The 24,991-nt window shown below is 36.6% G+C and overlaps 1 protein-coding gene across 1 annotated transcript in view; it reads right to left on the bottom strand.

Moving 5' to 3' along the window:
• The window catches only part of ANGPT1 (angiopoietin 1), a 149,761-nt gene extending 125,289 nt beyond the window's left edge, over positions 1–24,472 (bottom strand). Inside the window, exon 1 of the mRNA XM_088536346.1 lies at positions 24,162–24,472. Coding sequence (XP_088392472.1) covers positions 24,162–24,458 — 297 coding nt within the window. The 5' untranslated portion in view covers positions 24,459–24,472. The remainder of the gene's footprint in view (positions 1–24,161) is intronic.
• Positions 24,473–24,991: the final 519 nt, after the last annotated feature.

The raw sequence follows: 24,991 nt of genomic DNA, 5'->3' as shown, positions 1-24,991 counted from the left end.
CTTCTCTTTATTTACAGGCAGGTCATAGTGATGGGAACTCTTGCATGGTCTCTTGCCTTTCCCATTCAACCTCTGACCTAACAGACGTGATGAGCTTATCCTCTCTCATGACAGGAAAAATCCATGCTGACTCTACAACCTGTGGGTCCAGTTTTCCCAAATAACGCTGAACGGTGATGCTTGTCATGCACCATTTGTAAACATATGAAAGGCATTGCACAGACTTGCATTCCTGCTCCAGGAAGCAAATTCAATACAACATTGAGCACCAGTAGATGGAAAGTTCAGCCATAGACGTATTTCTCCAACCACCTTATTCTCAAACTGCAGCTGTTCTGACCTCCCAGGTGTTCATTTTCAAATAATGTAGCAATATATACTTTTTTAAGTGTCAGTTTTAAAACAGTAAATTAATAGACAACAGAATTGAAATGGTTTGAACATATTCTGCTTTGCTTTGAAAATTTCATGAAGGGAATATTTGGCGGCCCTTTCTTGACAAATTGCTTAAACCTAAAACATTTGCTCAGACTAAATCCCTGCTGATTTCACTGGGAATTTTGCTTGAAGGAGAATCTCAGGACTATATCCAGAATATGAAAAGATGATGAAATACTTAGCTTAAATCATACAGATAATAGCAAAGCATTTCAAGTGTGGTCACTTTTGCATCTTCTAATTGTGAAGCTGAAAGGAAATATCTTTATATTGACTATACCCGAACATATGAATATATTTATATTGACTACAACAAGTATTTCACATTCTTTTCTGCACAAGGCCACAAACTGAAATATAGAAGGTATACATATTTATAAACATATGCTTGAGTGCATATATACATACGTATATCCAAAACAGGTTCCATATTAAAAGGTATTTAAACTCAAAAGGTGGGACATATCAGTGACTGTTCTTTCAAATTAAAAATGCATAATGAAATAACAAAAGTCTGCCTCCAAGTAGATCTTGCTATTTACTGTTTTAGCATCATATGAATATTTTCTTATTGTTTCTTTTATGATTTTCATACTATTTATAATTAAATAATTAAATTTATAATTAAAACACACCTTTAATGCCTTCCTAGAAAATTATAATGTCCTCTGCTGTTAAACACTTTAAAATTAAATATACTGATTTTTTTCAGGCAAAGTGATTGTGTAATTGTTTTCAAAACTTAAAGATGTAAACTAAAGATGTAAAGTACCATTTAGCATAAGTAAAGACAATTGATGCAAAGATCTGTACCATAATAACATGTAAACAGTATGTTTTCTTTAACCTATAGAGTGTTTAGCTCCTTTTCTAAGTAGATATCGATATAGGTATAGAAGGAGCTTTGAACACGAATATGTATGTTAGATAACAAAGAGATACTTAACACTGTATTTCCAATTATCAACATATTGCTTTTTGAGATTAAATAGGTATGAGTCTTTTGTCTCTAAGGGTTAAAAAGTCTATGGCATCCCTCAGCTGAGGAAAAAACAAACTCAGTACATAACTTGTTATTTCGTTATAACGTCAACACTACTTTTACAAACTTAGAGTTTTTTTATTTTATGATCATCAATTTCTACTTGTAAATAAACAGATATGAATCATGATCTGATCCAATTCAACTGATGTGTACAAGAATATTAGGTGAAATTGATTAATTCATATTTTCTTCAAGGATGAGTCTCATAAGTGTCTGTGACCCTGTTAGATACATAGTCATGTGTATTGACCTTTAAATCCTTGCCTTCACAACAAAGCTATCCGCTTCTTCCCATTTTTCCCCATACAGAGGTTGTTCAGACATCCTCAAAAAAGAGTATGTCGTAAATCTTGACAGTACCAAACGAAAGGAGAATCCCAGATTAATGAGTCATCCTTTGCATCAGCAAGCAACATAGTAAGTGCATGCATCTGTATGTTAACATTATTTAAATTTATTTCCTACAAACAAATCAAATCACTTAAGAGCCACCATAACGATATGCTGACTTTTGACTCACATAGCCTTGCCAAAAAAAAAAATCAACTATTTGAAGTGTCCTATTTGTTTGACTACATACACCCTGCTCACCTAGTTCACTGCTTGGGCACAGCCAAGACTTGCCTCAAGTGTCAGGTTCTGTAGAGAACGTGTCAGGAGGAGGCAACACTAAGAGTGATACACCATAGACAAATGAATACTTTCTTCATTGCTAACTCATTTTAATATTTTGGATGTTTTCTTTAAAAATCAAACATACAATAGTCTTCAAAAATTTTTGGGGGTCTGCATAAATATGTGCAATACAGGTGGATTATCTTATGAATGTCAAAAATGTGAGGAGCAACTTCAAAGTTTTATAATGGAAAATATTTTGACTCTGTAACTGATGGGTCATGACTAGTGTCCTGTGTAATTACTGTGAACTGATCTGTGTGACTGACAATGTTATTTTCTCCCATTACATTATTTTGAATGTTTCCTGTATTTAAATCCCAGAAGCCCAATAAAAATTAAACCTAAAAAGACAGTGTTTTTATAAGAAGACATGCTGTTTATTGTATGAAAATCAGCCCCTTAGAGAAGGGGATAGTCATTTAATAGCTATGTTAAGAAAGATTCAACTAGGGTTTAGTCCTCTGTGACTACACATTTCCTTGCTGCAACATAAAAAAAAAAGTATCACATTTCATCTCTATCTTTCTAAAAAGTAGATAAAATTGTTTTGTAATTTATTTATATATCAACCCACATCCAGCTTCCCCTAAATGCCCCAAGTTTATTTTCCTTAGCAATCATGTTCATGATTGCTCATGTCCTTATCTGACTTAGCTACTTATGCGTCATCTATACTATAATAATCTCAATCCCCATTAATACCAACATGGTATAAAGATAAAAAGCTATAGAGAAATCTTCTTTAAAAGTTTGGTAAAGAAAAGGCTCAGATTTAATTACTACATAAATATTTAACTCACTAAATTAACAAAAATTATAAAAGAAACTCCACAAATTAATGTTTTTCTTTTAATGTTTCTTAACATAACACAGAAAATGGTCGTAGAGTTCTTCCATTAACTGCTGTATGAAATCTTGGATCCGCTACAGTCAGTATAGGTTTAGCTGTTACTTTCACCAAATATGCCTCATATATTAATCTGTAGTTTAAGATGTTTTATAATAATGCAAGTGTTTTTAAAGCTGACAAGTAACATTTATTGGCACTGTTATAAACAGCGGCAAACATAAGATTTCAGCTCAATATATTGACTACAACAAGACTTAAGCACATTCTTAACATTAAACTTTTACTTAAATTTTGCTGGACAGCGTCTTGGCAATGAAAATTAGTAATTAACATGGTACTTTCCATTTTATCCAAAACACTCCACTTAGCTATTCATAATTTCTTTTTTTTTCAAAAAAAATATTATTTCTATGTTTCCTTTTCATATCCATCTCAATAACTGCATACTGCCACATGTAATTCTGGAGAACTCTACTGAAGAGCAAATATATCTCTGTTCTTATGACTCCAAACATGGACTGCATTGCTTGCTTTGACAGCAGAAATATGTACTATAGAAACTCGATCACATCACATCTGTTTTTTCTCCTTCTTTTAAGGTCGGATAAGGTCTCTGAATTGGTTTCTGAAGCTCACAACGATTTTAACTGCTTTTAACCCTCACTGATTTTCAGTCATGTATCTGAAAATATACTTTTTTTTTCTATATTTTTGTTCTAAAGATTGTTTTGTTTTTTTTTTCAGAGTACCATCCTATCCCAAAAACACTAGTTTGATTAACTGAGTTTGGTTACTCCAATGAGCTGTTTAGCCAAGCCCCAGCCCCATTGAAACATAGGCTTTTAAAGCCCAATCCCTGCTCTCAGTTCTGGATTTACAGAGAGCAGAAGTAGAGCGTGAATTTCTTCCAAATAATACTATTTTTGGTTAGGAGCTCTCATATTTGCTAGATGTTGGAAACAACTGTAGAAACCCAAAGACATGGAGCTTTATATAAACAGCCACTCAATGACTGAATGGAAGGCACAAGAGGCCAAACAGACTGGACCAAGTAGGACAGCATCTGGCCTTCTATTAGATCATCTATTAGATATTCATATTAGATCAGACACTGGAATGTTTGGAAAATTTAGGACCTGGTGAAGCAGCAACATCTGATGGAAAGACTGTTTTCACAAGTTCCTTGGCTGCTCAGGCAAAAAGTATGAGAAATCTTGAGGAAAAAGTGCTTTTCACGTAGGACTCTCAGCCCAGATTTTGCATAGAAAAGTTGCTGATATAGTTCATACCCAGTAAGCACTAAACAGTAAGGTACAGGAAACATCTGAATGTTTGCAGGCTAATCCAAATTGAAACTGAACCCTACTCTTTTCACTAAAGTGACTTTGACCTACATAAAATTATGGTAATCCATAATGGTAATGCAATTCTAAGGAAGGATAACATTCTGCATCTTTACCCTCAGATTAAATATGTATTTTATACTTTTAGGGAATTAAAATAAAAACGAAGTTGATGTTGTTATATTATACTGCTAGAACCCTAACAATGTCACCTTTATTCTGGAGATTTCTTTTTATTTTTTTAATTTTATGTCTGTAAAGTGCACATACCATAGCAATAAACCCCACAAGCATTACGAAAAGACACAAGCACAATATGCCAAAAATGTATTTGCAAGTGAACATCTAATTTGTTCTAACTGAAATCAATTGCCAAACTCCAGCTGAATTTATGGGGAGTAGAATGTGGATCATAGTGGAATTCCAACCTAAACACATACTATACATATGTGTGCACATACCCTTAAATGTTACAATAAGCTCATTGTCATCAAATTGTCCCATTCTCCAGCACAAATCTTTTGCAAGTCTTGAAATCAAATTTCTAACGCCATTACCAGATACCTCAAATGCTCTTCCTTTGCACATCAATGTTTATAATATCAAAATATCCGTAAAATTATCATTGCTCAGGAACAAAATTTTTCCCCTTGAAAGAATTCCAAATTGTTATTGTAAGAACCTCCCAAGAAGAGGTCAGATAGGAAGTTACAATAGAAACCTGCTTCCCCATTAGGACTCGCAACCTCCACTTTCCAGCTCCTCTTTGTCCCGACAGGGAGGTATCAATTCCAGGCTCCCAGTTCTGCAAAGAGCCACTGAGCAGATTCACAAGGACCCGTGACCCACAAAGTCCTGGCTCAGTTTCAGCCTGGATAGACATGAAGCCAGGAGAACAGAAGCTCTTGGGAGCCATAGTATCCAAATGCCAAAGTTTCAGGTCAACTTTGACTCCTAGACACTCAACAGCCTGGAATCTCAGAGCATTCAAGATCTGAGGCAAAAAGCCAGCTCATCAGACTTGATTCTTCTGAGCCAGGATAGCGTTTCCTTTCAGAGATAATTAGAAGTAATAATTCCTGATCAAAATGAAAACTGATTTTAAAACACTGCCATCTCCCTTGAAACTACCAGAATGATCTACTGTATTAAGAACTGAAAAGTAGTCTGCAAAGAATGGTCAGAAATATATATATGTATATATGAACACAGAAATAAAACTATGCCTCTGGAGGTGGTTGGATAGATGGTCTAATGTCAAGTTAAAATAAATAAAAAGAGAAAAAGGAAGAAAAAAAGAAACAAAGCAGCGAGGACGAGGTTGGAAATTAAAGGTATGGTCCTACAAAGGAATAAACTTTTTGCTTCCAATTTCCATGAAAATATATAAATGTTTAAATCCATATAAATTATGTAGAAATTAGGGAGGACATGGTTATTTGTCATGAGCTTGTAGAAACAGAACTTTCTGTCACCAAATTAAAACAAGATTTGAAACACTTCAGTGATGTCAGGAAGGCACAAACATCCTATATTAGATTCTGAAGCATTTTTTACATGAAGTAAAATTTTAGAAATTTTAGATTTTTTTTAGACAAAACAAGTACACAGAGAAGAAATCAAATGTGTTACTAAGCATGTTGAAACCAAATCCAGCTTAAGGTGTCCCTGAGATATTTCTGATATTCCCACCGTCAGAGGCTCAGAGGCTAGGCAAAAAACGATGATTTTTGTATCAGCCCTTAGCATCCACTCTTGGAGACAGCATGCTAAGAGAGGTAGAACTTTGAACTGACTGCATACAGCTGCTGTCATGCTTCTTATTGTTGGAGAAGAGATAAAAAATAGTTCCTTTATTTGAGAGAGAGAAAAAATGGTCCAAATACCTATCATTTTGGCCTCAGTAGTAACTTTGTCTTTTTCAGTCGTTAAATATACGGAGATTAATGGAGATATCAACAGTGAACAAAGAAACTGTCCTTTTTAATCTGATATCTTTCATAGCCATCATTTTTACACATAAAAAATGTAATGAGTAATTGACTAACCTTGTAATATTTTAACAGATTATGATAATAAAAATAGTGATAGAAGTACAACTCTAGCAATTTGTTAATTAAATGACTGAAGATATGAGGCACTGGGTTGAACTAAAAGAGAAATGCAATTTTCCTACTGAACAAAGAGCTTTATTGTATTTGCTCTAGGTCACATGATAGTGCCTCTATACTTTATACGAATCATTTAAGCTGTAAGTGTGATTTGTGTGAGGCAGCAAATTCTGTATATTTTACCTGTCATCATACTTAACCCCAATGGGCAGTGATTTTATTGCTAATAAGTTACACAGCATATGGTGAAACCTTTTCAACAAGTTTAGGATTTTACTTTTCATTTTATCAGTTTAGGAATTCATGCTCTTACCTATGTTTCCATACATACCATGTAATGAGAAGCAGAAACAGGCTGTTACATAACAAGTTATTTTTTTCAGTTCAGGGAAGACTTTTAATTAACAAGGAGAGAAACTGATTGAAAGTCAGCACTAGGCATTAAATAGTTCTGATTTTACCCAGATGCTGCTGTGGATGCACTGTCCCATAGCAGCATCATTCAGTGTCCTCCTCTTCATATTATGTTGTGTGACCAGGATTGCTCTCTTATTAAGGCAAAGACATTGGCCACTTTGGAAATTAAATGAGAAAATAAAATAGTTTGAACATGCACAAGAGCTCTGGCCAACTAGATTTTCATTCCAATACAGCAGCAAGTCCATGGAGGCAGATCTTAGTAACATGGGCAAAGCAACTGGCTAGAAACTAGAAACAGGCTGTGTGGAAAACCTCCCATATAACCCATAATATTTTTAAATTATTTTTTGGAGAGAATGGAGACTGGAGAGGAAGCTCGTCTATTTTAAACCTCAAAATAGTACAAGTTGTTTGCACTTAAACACTCAAGCCTTGATTCAATATCCCAAAATCAATATTGCACAAGTGTTAAGCTTTTACAGTTTCATGAGTCAAAAAAAAGAATTTCTGAATGAAAAATCTATTTTCTATGTTTTTACAATATGGTTTAAATTTTGTTAAAACATTTTTTCTTACTGTCATTTTAAAAGGCAAATCTTTACAGTGGCACCTGTCACTTTGCATCCTGGAACAACTGTTTTTTTTTAAGAATGAATTTTTGCTACAAGTATGATTATCCAGAAACTTATCTGTTTTAAATCAGCACCATTCCACTAATCTGGGTTGAATAGTACCAACTTGCAGCAACTATGAAATTAGCCCATTGTTTTCTACTACAAAAATATAACTCCCGGCATGAAATGAGATGGATAAACTCAGAAAGAGTTGGATATTTATCTATCTGGATGAGTGAGAAAGATTTTGATGAATATGATACAAACACTACAGCTGCTTCAGCTGTACTTAAATTCTTTTGTTGACTGTACTTAGATTTCCCATTTAATACACCACCTAGCCTTTAGGTACCTTGGATTTTCCACTGCCTAATGAAAACAAAATTAATACAATGACCAATTCTTTTGATTGCTATGAAGCTCAGTTCACGGATATCTATAATATGTATTCAGCTTCTGAATACTGAAGGTTGTAGAAGTATCAATAGTGATGACCACTATTGATTAAAGCAAGCACAGGAGCTCTAACAATATTAAAGGGCACTATAATAGATACATGAGCTGGAAGGCCAAGTGCAAGGTCCTGCACCTGGGGAGGAATAACCCCAGACACCAGTACAGGCTGGGGACCGACCTTCTGGATAGCAGCTCTGCAGAGAGGGACCTGGGTGTCATGGTGGATGATAAGTTGACCATGAGGCAGCAGTTGCCCTCGTGGCCAAGAAGGCCAATGGGATCCTGGGCTGCATTAAGAAGAGCGTCTCCAGCAGGTCGAGGGAGGTGATCCTGCCCCTCTACTCAGCCCTGGTGAGGCCGCATCTGGAGTATTGTGTCCAGTTCTGGGCTCCACAGTACAAGAGGGATGTGGAGCTGCTGGAGAGAGTCCAGCGCAGGGCTACAAGGATGATCAGGGGCCTGGAACATCTGCCCTATGAGGAGAGGCTGAGGAAGCTGGGCCTGTTCAGCCTGGAGAAGAGAAGGCTGAGAGGGGATCTAATCAGTGTATATAAATACCTCAAGGGAGGGAGTGCAGAGGACGGGGATGGTCTCTTTTCAGTGGTGGCCACTGATAGGACTAGAGGAAATGGCCAGAAACTGAAACATCAAAAATTCCATAGGAACTTAAGGAAAAATTTCTTGCCAGTGAGGGTGCCAGAGCACTGGAACAGGCTGCCCAGAGAGGTTGTGGAGTCTCCTTCTCTGGAGATCTTCAAACCCGCTTGGACGCAGTCCTGTGCCACGTGCTCTAGGTGTCCCTGCGTATGCAGGGGGGTTGGACTAGATGATCTCTAGAGGTCCCTTCCAACCCTAAGCATTCTATGATTCTATGATTCTATGAACAACTTTCTTCCTTATGAACATGAATATTTCTTTCTTACTGGCTGAAAGTAAACAAGACTTGATGTGGGGTCTAGACTTCACTGAAAGCAATGAAGTTCTGCCTTTGACATGACTACAGATAGAAGTTCATCCTAATGTTTTTTTTCAGAAAATGCAAGTAAACTTTTGTTCATAATTAAAAATATCTTCATTACAACAATTTCTTCTCAGATTTGTCAGTAACTCTGAAAACTTTGGTCTAAACTAAAAATCCTTAAAATATTTAGGGCAATTGCATTTCACCTCCGTTAACAGTTGTGTTCCTTCTCCACTACATATTCTGCTTAATATACGTTATTCAATTATCATGAATTGTGAGGGCCAAGTGGTTTGATACTGGCCTTTTATCAATTGCATGAAAATAAAATAAATATGAATGATTTCTGGATTTAACAACTCAGCAAACTAGTTTATCCATATGCAAAAGAAATCCAAAAGGAGGGCATTAATAGTCAAATTTTGACTGGAAAGGATATCTTTGATAAAAAAAAAAAAATTGCAAAAAGCACCATGTAAAAGGATCACAGACTTGTGAAGTTCCTCTCTAATTATCAAAGATAACACAAGACAAAACAAGAACAAAATTAAAAACACAGGCAAACAGTGGGATCATTAGTAGAGAAATACTCCACACAAGTGGCTCTTGTCATTTTTTTTATATTTTACCTGCTAACCTTCACAGTGAGGTTAACAATGATATAACCTTCTGCCAAAATATAATAATCTTTTTGAGCTTATGCAGGAGCTTATGCACCACCATATTCAAATAATAATAATAAAAAAGCCCTTGGTTTTCTGATGAGTTCTGGAACATCTGGATATAGGTTTGTACTACATTGTTAAATGAAACATTAGAACATGTTCAGCACTGATCTACTGGTTTGCTTCCCCAAATGTTTGTTACATGAGCTTTTTCTTATGCAGTTGGTGATTATTTTTTTCCTTCAGCACAAACTGAATAAGCCAGCTTCAAAAGACTTAGCTGAACCAAAAATCATGGCAATGAAAGAAAATTGTAAATAGTTTTCTCTGAACCTGGATGTCTAGTTCAATGGGGACAGTTTGCATAATTTTTTTATGTATCAACAACATTCCAGTTGCATATTCTTCTATATCTTCTTCAGAAAAAAAAAGGAACTGCAGAAGCAGCCATTCCCAGATAAAGAAATCAAGACTGTGCATTACATCTCTTTTTTTAACATCTCAGCTGCCGCTATACAAGGCAATTACCCATAGCCTTCTCTTTCATATCCCAAGATAATACTGGGACTAGATGCTACTTTCACTCAAGTCACAAGTCACTAACGGTGCCACTTTATAGACTGCTGACTTTCATGTTATGAGCAGAAAATAACTCTCCAGTAACATTTCTTTCATTTTGTGAAAAGCTCCATTTCGGAAAATAAAAGAATGATTAATTTAAGTCTTTAAAAAGGACAGATTACTTCACCCAGAAACATAAACTTTTGGCTGAAAACCCCGAAAATATTCATTTTGAAATGTTGCTGTGGGGTCTCAAGTCCCTTCTCTGAAAGAAAGTCTCTAGATTTCATCTGTCACTTAGTAATTCTGTCACAGAACTACAGTATTAGCTGTCCAACAGAGAAGTCCAAATACTCTGTAGAAAACTTAAACAAAAATATTTTCTATTTTAGAACAATTCAGGAAAACAAGCCAAAATGTTTCCTTATTAGCTTCAAAAAAGAAGAACAAAAAATGAGGTATAGCTCAAATGACCACTGAAAATAAAGACAGTAATAATAGCAAACTAGCTTTCAATTAAGATAATCCTCTTGATCAACTTGACTACTTCCATTTCAGGAGCCATCTCTGCTCTCCTTTGTTTTTTTGAGGAACTATAAAGAGAATTGCTAAAAAAGAAAAAGTTGCAATTATGTCATTTTTAATGTAAACAGAGGAGGAAATACTGATTATTATTATTATTATCTTTAAAAAGAATGTTCTCCTGAGGCGCACTCCCACTTTCAAGCCTTTGGGGTGTTGAAGGACACCCGTGTACCTAATAAAAGCTCTACCCATGGGCGTATCCCCAAATGGACAAAAATCCGAGTTTGTCTGCTTCTCACAGACTGGGCTGGAGACTTCCAGCTGGAGTAGATTGACATTGGCATCACTCCACTGATGCCACTGCAGTGATTTCGGACTCGCTCGGTTGTTCCAGGTCTTTCTAAAAGCAGTATTGCTTGCAGCACGAAGCTGCCCTTGCACGTGGGGTTAGTGGCTGCCTTTCTAGGCACGTTGGGAAAGAGCTGACTGGGGAGAGGGACCACACCATCATCTCGGGCCTTGATGTGGTACCCCGCAAATTTATGCTGACACAATATGGCAATTGTGGAGCATATTGTGAGCGAGCACACATCTCTTTTCTGGCGCTGCCCTTCTATAAATAACAGACTTCAGTCTCCGCCGGTGCCAGGCTAGCATTTTGCAATATGCCCTTTAAAATTCCTCCTGGCCATCTGGGAATTTCCTGTTCTGTCAAAAGGATTCCTCCAAACAGAGCTGGGATCTGTCTTGTGCTGCTGAGAAATCCCTTTACGGGAAGGAAGGGAAGTTTTGAAGCACTCGAGTCCCCAGAGCCAGTGCCGAAGAAGGTAGACCTGGTACTTTTGCCCACCCCTACAAGCACCATGGAAAAGACAAGAAAGGGCTCAGCTCTGCAGGCTGGAGGTTTTGAAATGCCCTCTCCTAGGCAGCAGGATAGCTCAGAGTTTGGCCACAGATCCACTGTGAGCAAAAGCAGGTCAAGCTGCGCAGGAATTCCTCAGTATCGCACTTGGAGCAAGATTTGAGGGACTTTTTTTAGTTTCTAATCCTCTCGAGGCTATTTAGTGATAATGGTTTGATTTGTGGAACGTGTTGAAAAGCTTTTTTGTGTGTGCTCATGCTCCTGTAGGAAATTACTGCTTTATTAGGGGGCTCCTTGTTGGGGGGCTCAAAACCTTGTGGTAGCAACACCTGGAGAACACATGCTAGCAATAGTAGAACCTAGGTAAGAATAAAATTAATATCCCTTCTGTTGGAAAAATTGCTAAGCAATTCTGACTTAGGATGTGAAGCTGTCTCACCATAGAAAATCTCTATTACATGGTGAGTAATAGTCTAAAAATAATCTTTCTGCAGCTTGCTTATAGCCTTTCAGAAGGATTTTGTTATGGCAGTGAAAACAGGACTGACACAACTGACACTAAGGACAGTCAGCTTAAAACTTAAGAAGAATTAAAGTGGAAAAAATATCCTAAAACGCATTTCCAGTGATCCCTCGTGTAAAGTTATAACCCAAAGAACAAATACTAAGACTAATTGTAGGATCAATGGACCAACACTTTTCAGACATAATATCAAGAGCTCGTCATGCTTTTTGGCAGTGAAATAATGATGAAAATATTGGCGTATGCTTTAAAAAGCTACCAAAAGAAAAAGGATGTCACACTTTGGTTAATATTTTATAGATCAAGGATTCATGTCATATCATTATGTCCATAACAGTGCGACGAAAATATTTTCTGTCTTGCTCAATTCCGCTTCTAGGAAATACCCCAAGGGGTTCAGTGGCCAAATTACTAAATGTTTCCAAGATGTGTAGGAGTGCTAAGTAGTGCTAAGTGTTTTTTTTTTTTTTAAACCCTGATTCATGGGGTATTTTTTCGCTTTCATTTCTTGAATTGTTACACAGGTTTCTGTGGGGAACAGTGGGAGGCATTACAGTAGAAGGTAAGAACTACTCTTTAGTTTTAAAATAAAATAACTGAGCTTTCAAGCTTTAAGAATGCCTGAATGCCAGATCTCTTTTTTCTTGTATTTCTAATTTTATAATTCTTTTTAAGGTTGGTATATCAGTTGTATTTTAAAAGTCAAAGTAGAAATACATTTTATAAATATATAAATATACTTCATTCCCTCACTGTATAAAAAGTAATTTTTAGGCTATATTGATGACTAGTGCAGAATTTTGACATTACAGTTGTCATGCAAAAAAGGAGATCTAAGGTGCGAAGATCTCCTATGTGAACTGTGCAGGGAACTAAAATTTGACATTTTTTTGGCACAATGAATTATTGTGACATTGCTCTATATAGGAAGACTTCTACAGGAATTTTCTGAACTTCCTATTACATGGTTCCTTCAGAAGTAATCAAGGAATTCGAGCAACAAATACACTCATTCAAAAGTAATTCCCGTTTAGTTCTACCTTCTGTCAAAGCTCAGCAATGGTTAGATGGCTAAATACTTGTGATAACACTCTCCAATAGTGAAATTAAATACAATATATTTATTGTGAATGTAATACACATATACATATGCATATGTATAAAGATATACATATACCTTTATACCTATATGTATAAATATACAATATAATGTACAATATACATATAATGTATAAAGGTAAATCTTGCAAGGCACCAGATATTTCCTGCCAAGTACCACCAATTCAATCAAGACCCTTGACACTTACTGGATTGAGCCCTTAGATATTGCCAAAACATAAAGTTGACATATTTGGACAAATGCACTTCTACTGTTTCTGGCCTCTAGCACATCACAGACTCTCAGGAGATTGCTTAAAGCCAGGGAATTATTTCCTCAGTTAATGGTATGCAGCAAATACAAAGTCTATTTTTGAGACTGTCATTAAGAGTACTGAGAGTGTTAATAGTATTGTATTTTTTTGTGCATGCTTAGAGACCAAATCTTTACACTGCCTGACAGTTTTGGTGTATATTCCATTTCATAGCAGGTAGAGCCTCTCTCTCCCACTCCAAAAAAAAGAAAAAAACTAATATGACAAAAACTTTTGACTGTGTGCAGGTCAATCTCTACAAAAGACTGTTTGAATCTCTTTAATAAAGGAGAACAAACTTCATATTTCCTGTACCCGTTCTTTACAGACAGTAGTATGCTGCATTTGAAAGCTGGATCACAAGATGGATCTTATTTTCAGAGGAAACACATCAATTTTTGAAAACTTATTCTGAATTCCTTCTGTTTTAATCATCCTTCCACTTTAATAACAACCTTGTGTTAAGTGTCAATCCCTTCTTGCCTTGCACAGCTCTACAATCATGACACAAAAGACAACATTCTTCCCCACTCAAAAGCATGGTACTGTAACAGGTACCAATCTTGAACAACAGGCAGGAAGCCAGAGGTGAAGATGGTTGAGTTGGACACATGTTCTAGAAGTGAACAACTTTAAAGGGATTTGAAAACTGGTGTTTAGAGCTTCAGCTGGAATTCATTGGAAAGCTAAGAGATCAAGGTTATCACTCAATAAAAATATGAAGACATAAAAACCTTAGTCATCATCCTTTAGTTAATAGCTAAATTGCTAAAGATTTTTGCACAAAAATAACATAGTTTTTTTTCTTTCTTTCTTTTTTAAACAGAGCTTTGGTGACTCTTCTCATTAACAGAAGAGAAGTGAGGCAGGTGGCCGTTGACCATTTATCTCTACTACCGGAAGACACACAGAGAGTGAAGCACAAAGTCCCAGCCAAGGAACAAAGGAGAATAGTTCATTCCTTCAGGAAGAGATTAGGTCATTTATTTGAGCAATTCTTCCACTAAGTAGATCCTCAAAATTCCAGGCACAGCACCAAAGGCATCATGGTTTGGGGGTTGCCCATTACTTTGTTGACTTGCTGATGTGGCCTGGAAGGCCACAGGAATTTCATGATGAATTAAGATTGTAGGGGGGAAATATTTAACTATGACACATATAAATATACTTCATATTTAGAAGATAATAGCCAAGATATCTTACATCCTCATTTTGGTTACTTTTATCTATGTAGGGATGCCCAATTTTCAACAGTCCTAGCAGTTTTCTCGGATCATTTGGTTCTGAGAGGACCAATTGGTTTACAAAACTAGGTTGTATATAGGTGTCTCTCTGAGTTTTCAGGAATATCAGGCCATTTCCACAGAGATTTTTCATTGTAAATACTAGTTTTTCAGATGTGCTAGTGATCTGATAGTGATTATTGAAATGGCAATTATCTGAGAGACCTAGTCATCTTCAGACACATGCAGAATCCTAAGAGGAATGGCATGTGAATGAATATAGCATTCACCCTCACCACTACCCACTTACTGAGCCAACAAGAGAGTTAAAAAATTTAATGAATGTATTTAAAATAGTTTTTTTCCTGCAAAAGAGCTTTGCAGCAGATTTAATTAGACACAGGTCATTAAATTCGATTTGAAAATTCTTGATCACAAGAAAATCTATTCAATACATTGCTTAGAAAAGGAAGAAAAAATGCATAATCAACATTTACAACTACAGTTACATTATTTTTCCTTACTATCCATTGTGTAAGGCAGTGTTTACAGACAAGATATTCAGAAACAAAGGCAAACTTTTATATGCATTAGTTGACAGCTTTACAGCATTCATAAATCATATATTTGAAAGGGCAGACAAGTCTACTGCTACCCTAAAGACAAATGTAAAAATTACTCTGGAGATTATACTAGAAGTTGTTCCTTTGGTTATGTGGTTATTAACAATGTGTTCTGAGGATTTGGAATATGTGCCATGTAAGAATTAAACTGTATCTCAAAATAGAAAATGCATACACTTAGAATCAGAACTTTTTCACCTAACATCAGTTGAGTCAGGAAGTAAGAATTCCACTTTGAAGCCTGGAGAGCCCTTGAAAATGAATGAAAGCTTGCTGTAGCTTTTAAAATAATGAACGGGTACCTAAAAATGAGATCAATGTTTTGCTCTTTAAATTTGTGCAAGTTCCCTCTTTGCAGGTTTAGGCTGCAATGGATCCAGGAGGAGGAAACTGTAAAAGATTGGCATGCCAAGCAATGTTATCCCTCACGGAATTATACAACAAAAGTTCCATAACATAAATAGTATCTTTCAAGAAAATCGTCTTGCACACAGGAATCCTTTAAAGATTTAGTTGGGAAGGAAAGGGGCAGGATCAGTCTATAAATGGCATATGTATCAGTCTGCAACAGAAATAGTTTTAAGATTCAAAAATGATAAGAACCTATATCTTCATCTATGTTGCAGAGAAAAAGAAGCGATGCTGTCAAAAAGAGACAAATTACCTTCTATGGTCTTCTGCTCATTCTCTTTCCAATCCTCTCCCATAGTTCTCTAGTCTTGTTTTAATTTCCTGGCAGAGATACTCAGAGTTTATTCTACATCTAGAGTAATCTCTGAAGTCTATTCCTCTCCTTGGTCCACCAAAAGAAGATTGGAGCCCAAAACCTCGGGCAGAACAGAGTCAGAAGGTATTTCTGTTAACTAGAATAAGTGGATGTTTATCCTCCCCATAGGTTCCAAATGCAGAAATAAGGCCTGGAATATGATTTTCAAGTCAGTCAAACAAAACTTGACAAATGTGAAGGACTTACTCCAACAAAGAAAAATTCCATAAAGACCTGAGAAAAAATAGAAAAATAAAAGAAATGTGTCTGTTCTGAACAGGTTTAAAGGAAGGCCCAAAGCACAAAGTATGTACAAATTCTAGTTTGTCTTGTAAAATATGCACACCACCATAAGGACAGCAATATACATGGGATGGGGAGTACCAGATTCAGATTTTTTTTCCAGAATATATTCAAATTCTTGCTTTATATGTAGTCTGGAAAGGACTAAACCAAATGCTCACTTTTGATTGAGGGAACACAGAAAGGAGTCTGGAAGACACAGAATGAATCATGCAAACACACAAGATTTCACTTTACTAAAAGTTTTCCTAGAGGTTTGAGGATAACAAATCAATTACAGAACAACTGACTGACAGCAGGTAAGTCTCTATAAAATCCAGATACAAATTTAAGCTACAACATTTAAAAAAAGAATTTTCTTGTCCCTTCACACCAGCCTCTCCAAATATATAAACACACATGCACATACACACATCTACAAGTGTATGTGTGTGCTCATACATACTTCTTCACTAACCAGGGGAGAAGTGCATGTCCTCCAAAGGAAAAGGAAATTCTGTGTATTTTCTACAGAATTTCGGATCAGCCTGTTTTTACCCATGGAGCTCCAGCAAGATCAAGTAAGATCCGATCTGCCAGGACTTCCTTATAAGAAAGGCATGTTAGCATAAATAACATAGATAACACACAACAGAGCTTTAAAGTGCCTTGCCAAAAAACATACATATCACACCAGAAAAATAGCACAATTTTCTACAAAGCCTCCTCCCCTTTTCTTAATGGCTTTTTTTCTTTCTTTCTTTCTTTTTCTTCATTTATCTTTCTAGTAGCTGGTCAGAGAATACAAGAAACATATTTCAAACACATAGTTTCATGGCTTTGAATACTGATTCTCTGCATGACTTTTCCTCTGGGGATTATAAATTTTTCATAATCAAGTTGTGCTTGTTTGGTTTGACATGCTTTATTCATGAAAGCAAATCCTTTTTAAAATTACACAATGGTTCAACTTGAGCATCTTTCTCTCTGACTCCACATCACTCCCACTCCAACTATCTCTGCCCATATCTGAATGGGCATATGTTTGATCAAGTCTTATTTGCACAAGGAAGGCGCACTAGATTTATAAGTGAAGTTTGTAAAATGAAATTAATCAAAGAGATGCAAGTACTTGAGTAGACTTTTTATCCCAATTTAGGAGTGGTTTATATTGTTCTAGATTAACGTGATTAATAACTAATGACAACCAAAGCTTAATTGTTGTACAGGAACATTAATGACAATATAGTGCAAGTGTGAAGTAATTTATAGCATTTCTAACTTAATGTTACAATTAATATTGGTATTGATCACTTTAGTGTTTCATAACACTTTCTAAAATAAACATGTGGTTATAAAAAAACCCTCTGTGTTAAAATACAACTTGATTCATAAGAAAGAAACCCCTTCCCACGAAATAAGATACCATTTCAATTTCCTTTTCCTGATTATCCCTTAAATTCTATAAGTGGAGAAAATCTATGCTACTGGGAAGACTTTCCCATCAAAGCTGAAGATTTATAGCACTGCTATGGACTCGTAGCATTGCAAAAACCATTATTTTAGCTCTTAAAGACCCTCATTTGTTTGCATCTTACTGCAAAAGCAAAGAGGAAAACTGAACTAAGGTGAACTGTATTACTGAGAAGAATACAAACAAGTCAATAAATTTCTTTACTTTTCAGGATATACCTACAATAAATTAAATAAGCGAGTCCAATTCTGATAATGACTAGTTTATTCAAAATTTCCAGAGACAATAGTTCTGAAAAATTAACCATCCTCACTGGTTTTCCTGAGACTCTATACAAGACTGAGTTGCAGTCCTAGTCGTCTTAGGTAAAGAAAGGAAAGAGGAGGCAACCTCTCTACAGGGCTTAAGAACACTGGAAGAATGAGATCCATTTCTACAGTTATCAGGACCTATCTATCTAAACTATAATCTCCTACTCAACCTCAATCTGCAAAATGATTAGTATTATTAATTTTTGTTCGTTGAAATTATCTGCTTATAATTTTAGCTACACATTTTTAAATTACTTTCCTTCTAAAGGAGATTCTGTTCTTACATAATTTTCAGTAATCATTAAAAATATTACTATCAAACTGTTAGTAGCAGAAGATGCCTTCCACCAGAAAGACACCAAAAGCAACACACCAAATAACGTATTAAGTTTCCCAACAGCCCTGTGGAATTGAGTAGTAGTTGTAGTATACATGTGTTAGAAAAGGGAAACTAGAAGGTTTAAAATTTGCAACTTGCCTGTAGTCACAAGGGAAGTCTATGCTACAGCCATGGACAGAATGTAAAGCCCTAGCTCATCTCACTTAACAGAGGCACTTAAATTAGGAAATTTCCCTGGAGTCAATAAATGAAGACGAATAGGCACTTCCACATGACAGATCAGATGGCTGCCCCTCCTTCCAAACTTGCTATTGTCTCTTGACACACTATTGAGAAATTCCCTATAATGAAGGAAGATCTATCATGGATATCTCTGTATTCTGGCCAGAAGCTTGGGTGGGATGATCCAGACCTAAAATACCCAGTTTTGTACTTTTCTCATGTGCTCTGTCCTTTTTTTTTCCAAGGCACCCATCACTGTGGAGTGGAGGCTGCTTCCAAACCACAGAAGAGAAGGGGAACGATGAGTTCTCAGCATCTCCCCAAATGACACACCATTTACTTTATATCAGTTTCATTTAGAAAAACTCTCAGTGCGCCAAATGAGATCTCCCACAGGGCATGTTGGTTGGACAGTTCTGATGACTAATAAGTGTAATATTTTATTGTTACCAGAAAGTTCCTAATTACAGCTGTCATCACTGAAAATAAACACATCCAGGTTCTACTGCACATTATGATAAAGCCTCCTGTCAAAGCATGGGAAATATTTTTAAGTTATTTGCTACCAAAATGTGGCAGTGCGTGAGACAGACTTTAAGCCTACTTTACTGATTCTTCAGCTTCTTAAAAATAAATTACCAAACAGATAATCCCCCAATAATGACAAGCTTTCAAGCACTTCCATGTTTAAAATCTTGCCTCTTTCTTGCAGGTACCTCATAATATCCCAAAGATCTCAGGAATTTGATTAATAAAGCCCTTAAATTGCAGATATATTATTGGTCAGAAGATATTTTGTAGGAAATGCGGAGTTTTATTTTTAGACTCATGGGAATTTTCTTAGAAATTGTTCTTTTTTTTTCCCTATAAACTTAGTTGTCTTTTACTTCCTTACTCATTGAGACATACATACAACACAGTACAAGCCACACTGTAAGCTGATGCTTACTCTGCCAAAGAGATAAGGTGTTTGGAGGGAAACTGAGGGCAACATGAGCATCACCCAAGACAGGAAAGTGAGACAACAGGGAGAAGCTGGAGGACTCTATTACAGGAGAAGATATGGTGCACCAGTGGTGAGTCAACGGGGATAAGATACCAGAGATCAAGAAATCAGATTTCATTTGCTTCATTGTTTGTCTGTGAGAACTGGCCCTTTGAAGGTCAGTTCAAGAATGTAGGACAAGGTTCTTCTTTGGATATGAGAGCTCATCAGATCCAGAGCAAAAAAGAGCAACCCGATTAGCTAACAGTCTCTACTATTAGAAAGAAATCCAGGTCCAAGCTGGACCACTAGTAGCAGGCTACTGGCAATTCTTGGATGAAGCTTTCTCAATGTTTCCTATCATCTCTGGTCCATCTTGGAAAATGAACTTAGCACAACAAACCTGGAAACCCTTATTAGTATGTCTTATATGAGGAGAGGAGGACATTCCAAATCTAACAACTTCTTTTTACTTGTAGAAAAGGAGTTCATCAAGGATATCTTTTTTTTGCATTTTCCCAAATATGTGGAATTTTTTCTCACATTACATTAAAAAAAGTCCAGTGTGACAAAATCATAAATATTTTTTTACTCTTTATTTAGAGAGTTTTTACTCTTTCTTGTTATATTTTAAATAGATGATATCAGTTTGTTAATGCCACTAAATATTAGACTTCTTATTATGGCCACCTCTATCCTTACTTTTATATGCATATGCATCAGAGGATATTATATTGTTTTCACACCTTGCCCTCCTTGAGTCAGACACTGTCTCATTTTTGCACAGCTTCATAGCAAGAGTAACATATAGAGAATTTTCTCAACTTCTTCCACAAAACATATACAGCTTAAGGACAAATCCAGCCACTATGAGTACATGAGCATATTAGCATTTCATTGCAGTGCTGGGCACAGCTGGTAAAGAGAGTGGAGAGGTGCAGATTGTAGATGGAGCCAGAGCAGACAGCAAATATTTACTAGTCTTTTCAAAAGCCATCGTTTGCAGCATTGTCTACATCTTCCTTTATAAGATGGTGACAGCATAAACAATTTGAAGTTTTGAGGAGAGCTGAAGCTCCCTTATTCAGTTTCAAGAACTACTGGTGTAATCACTATTTACAGAGAAAAGAAACAAAAGAGAAAAAATGTAAGTTTGGCTACTGGCTGACCAGAATAATTGTGGTTCACTCTCCAGTTAAGGCTATATATCAATCTTAGCATCTTATAGCATGTCATTATCAAGTATTCACTTTTAACTTTTATGGCATTCGTTTAGGTCAGGATCAAAAAGAAGAGTGAATATATCATGCCAAACTCACTTACTTACAGCTATAACTTACAGCTCTCCTTGACTGAAGGATAAATACAGGGGGGTTGGACTAGATGATCTCTAGAGGTCCCTTCCAACCTCAACCATTCTGTGATTCTGTGATTCTGTGTGAAATAATCACTGAAAGATAAATACATGAAATAATCACATGTGTGTAGCCACACAGTCAGGTATACTGAGCCCACCAAATATTATAAGTGCACACAGTTGACTAACAGATTGTTTCCGAGCAAGACATGATGATAACATTTCATGTAACTCCTCTTCGGCAACCCTTAACCCCTGCAATTAAATACCAAACAGGATCACATGTGCCAGTCAGCTACAGCAAGCAACAAAATGTGATGAACTGTTTGTTTTGAACTATTAGTATAAACATATTGCAGAAATGAAACTCAAGCTTAAACAATGGGGAAAGTTATCCGGCATTAAAATAAACAGTTCTAGGAAAAATCTCTGAAAATGTTTACTAAGTCATCTTCTTCCAAGCAGTTTCTGTGCGGAGCATTTTGCTGTGTCCTTGTTTCGCCAACCAATCCCAGCCACGCTGACTATAGATATGTAAATGCTATTGGATAAGGCTGGGACTTAATTTCCTGTAATCAGCTCCCCGAGCAGGCGCATTTTTATCTAGAATCAAGCTGGTAGGTCATCAAAGGAGGACTTTTGTTGTGGAGGGTAAAAGAGTTTCCTCTTCTCTTAACGAATACCTAATTTGCTTGCAGAAATCTGGCAATTTAGAAATCAAAGAAAAAAAAATCTATCTTTAAATACTACGCAATTTCTCTGTTAACACTTTGCACAAGCTTTCTTAATAAATACTCTTCCCGTATTGCAGGCTAGTGTTTGCCACAAGAAAATAAGAGGCTCTGGCACTGGCAAACAATGCCAGTGTACTATTATAATGAAAGTTATGTATGTTGCATGGACTAAGAAACATATTCTTTCTACATAAGTTACAATATATCCCAAATTCTGAAATATAAACAGGATTTCTTATTATAGCTATTCACTTTTGATTACAGAAGGATGATGATTAAGAATCCTTTTATTTTGTTCATGGCAGGTGCCTTATAAAGTGTTGCTTGGTGTAACACTACTTATATCCTGCATGGGGAGGAAAACGGTGCCGGATGAGATGTGAGATGGGCACACGCTGTATTTATGGCACTTAAACACTACGCTGCTGCTGAAAGGCACTGAGTTATGGCCATAATGCTGGGAAACGGCCCCAAAACGAACACTGCACCCAGAGGTGCTCTGATGGAGTGACGGCTCCTTCCACGTGCCGCAGCAGTGACACACGGGCAGGGCACAGACGGGCTCCGTGCGCCGTGCAGAGCCCTGGGGGGAGCACGGGGATGGCAGCAGCCTCCCTTGTGCTCCCAGAACGGACCCGCTCTCAGAGAAGCCTTTCATGGGGCTTCCTACCTGCTTCATCCCTTCCCCCTGAAGCGTGAGAGGACTAACCCTAGCTCAGACATTCACACTCCAGAGACTCGTTTTACTTGGCGTTCTGCTTGCGGTGGAACAGCGATCCTAGCTCAGTCTCTAGTGGACAAACACAGAATAAGTGGTGTCTCACAAGCATGAATCAGCAGGCAATTTGCTCCAGTAAAATCATGTGTGCAGAAACACAGATAGCAGTTTTCCTCTGCTCAGTCCTTGCCTTAAAATCCCAAGGTACAGAAAAATTTCTTAAGAAATGCTTTCCTCTACAAAAGACATCCCCCTCAGTCCCAGCCTTATATTCCCCAAAGCAGACCACAATATTAAAAACTGAGGAAAATAGTCTGAAAATGAAATGCTCCATTATATTTTGGTTTATAGTCACATGAATATTGGCTACAGTCATCTCTCTCTTGCTAGGGCTAGGTATGCAAAGAGAACAGTTAATTTACTGGGATACCAGGAAAGTCTCTCTAAAGGTTTTAGTATGATTAGAAGGGTAGGGGTGGCTGTTTATGATTTTTAACATATTTCTGTCTTCTATACCATGTGGAGGAAATGAAAATTGTAAATGAGATAGGTAGCAATAAATATGCTAATATGAGGTTTAGTGGTCTTTACTAGCATTTTTATTCATGTTCTTTCTTAGTTTGAACTTATGTTATAGTTAAATGATGCTCCTCTTGAATAGGTACATACAACAGTGTTCTTGAGCCATCTTACATGATTAATTGCATCACTAGTTTCTCAGTTTTCTGTTTTGCTGGGTCATAATGTCAGTGTGAGAATAAGAACATTACAATCATATATAAAGACTGTTTATCTATTTTCACCACTTGTTGCTGATCTCAAATCATTCTCAATATCAAGCCAAAGACAAGATCCTGTGAAGTAAGAACTTTTCCCAAATGAGTAAAATTGAGTCTTCTTAATGTGAATGGAACTCCTTATCTGAGTAAAGTTATTCACATATTTAAGTCTTTTCTGGGCTAAACTGCAGCTCATGCATTAAAGAAAAATAAATAAATAAATAAATAAGTTCAGTAGAATTTTACAACTAAATTCTTAAAAATAATTATTTCTGCTAAGTTACTGTAACATTATTTTCAAGTCCAGTGTAAGTCACACATTAAAATAAAATACCTTGGTGATTCAGGAATGTGAAAATGTGAATGCTTATACATTTTTCTCTGTCTTTCCAGTGATTAACTGGACACAATAAGTTTTACAGGATCAATTCATGGAGGCATAATAATATTCTCAGTACAGTGCCTCAAAAAGTGTGGATTTTTAAATGCACCCCTTTGCTGTCAAAGGTATCCTGCATGACATCTAATCTGAAGCTCTGAACTATAAATGGAGTTTATAAGACTAGCTAAGAAAGCCTTCCATCATTAGAGTCTCTGATGGATATTTGTATACTCTGGCTCACAAAACATGCATGGTCTCTTGAGAAAAAGCTTTACAGAACTGTGTCTTTCAGTAATGTGAAGAAAATTCTGCTCCCAAGAGTAATCTCGGTACGAGCGGTGCACTCTGTCTGTAAGATTTCTCTTCCTGCACAGTTATGAACTAGAAATCCTTATTAGCCCAGTTCTCATTAAAAAAACATGAAAACTATGAACAGCATAAGCACTACCACCCAAAAAAAAAAAAATCCATTTAATGAGAATTGGAAAAAGAAGCACTTACTTTTTGGAGCCACTGAGTGTAATTTTCCATCACATGTTCCAAATGTTGCAGTTTCTGGGAAGAGAAATCCTGTTCCACGTGAGGAGCATCTCTCTGAAGAGCGTTTGCGTTGTACTGGTCTGTCGTGCTTTCACGACAGTTCCCGTCCTGTTCTGGCAGAATGAAAGTATAGGTGCACTGACCATGCTGGATCCGGTTATATCTTCTCCCACTGGCTTCTGGACCCCGACGCTGATTATTACAGCCTATGTGAGCCAGAAGAGCAGCCAAGAAAGCAAAGGAAAGGAAAATTGTCATGTTATTATTACTTTCCTTTCCTAAGTTTAGAAAAACTTTTTTCTTCCTCTTTAAATTTGTTCTGAATTTCCTTTAAAGTCTTTGGAAAAAGGACTGAAGAATTGTACTTTAGCTATCAAGCTTGGAGAAATTGTTATATTTTTAATTTTAATATTAAGAGAGCTTCCTCTAGTTAAAATTGAGACTATTTATTGCATAGTAGTTAAGATTTATTGTTTCCTCTCTGTAACAGTCCAGCATGTAGCCTGCTTTAGTCAGCTGCATATGCATATCCCAGTCTCTTTCCCCTCCACTATCTGCTGCAGAACTGCTATTTTCTCTCAGACTTCAGTGAGTTTTATTAAGGTTGCACATTCAAGCCAAGCTGGAAGCAAGCAGCCTTTCACGAGATGACTTGACAGGAATGCGTGTATGAGTGCGCCCCTGTGCTGGGGATGGCTCATGGCTCGGTGCAGAGGGATCATCTTACAAACCGGCTGCATGCATGACCTCAACCACGCATGGCTTTGCAGCCCCGATCGCCTCCGACTGCA

This window comes from Tinamus guttatus, unplaced genomic scaffold (genome assembly GCF_059628265.1).
Source record: "Tinamus guttatus ecotype Peru unplaced genomic scaffold, ASM5962826v1 Tinamus_guttatus_pri_ptg000659l, whole genome shotgun sequence".
Lineage (NCBI taxonomy): Eukaryota > Metazoa > Chordata > Aves > Tinamiformes > Tinamidae > Tinamus > Tinamus guttatus.
This window is presented reverse-complemented; position numbering and strand designations above follow the sequence as displayed.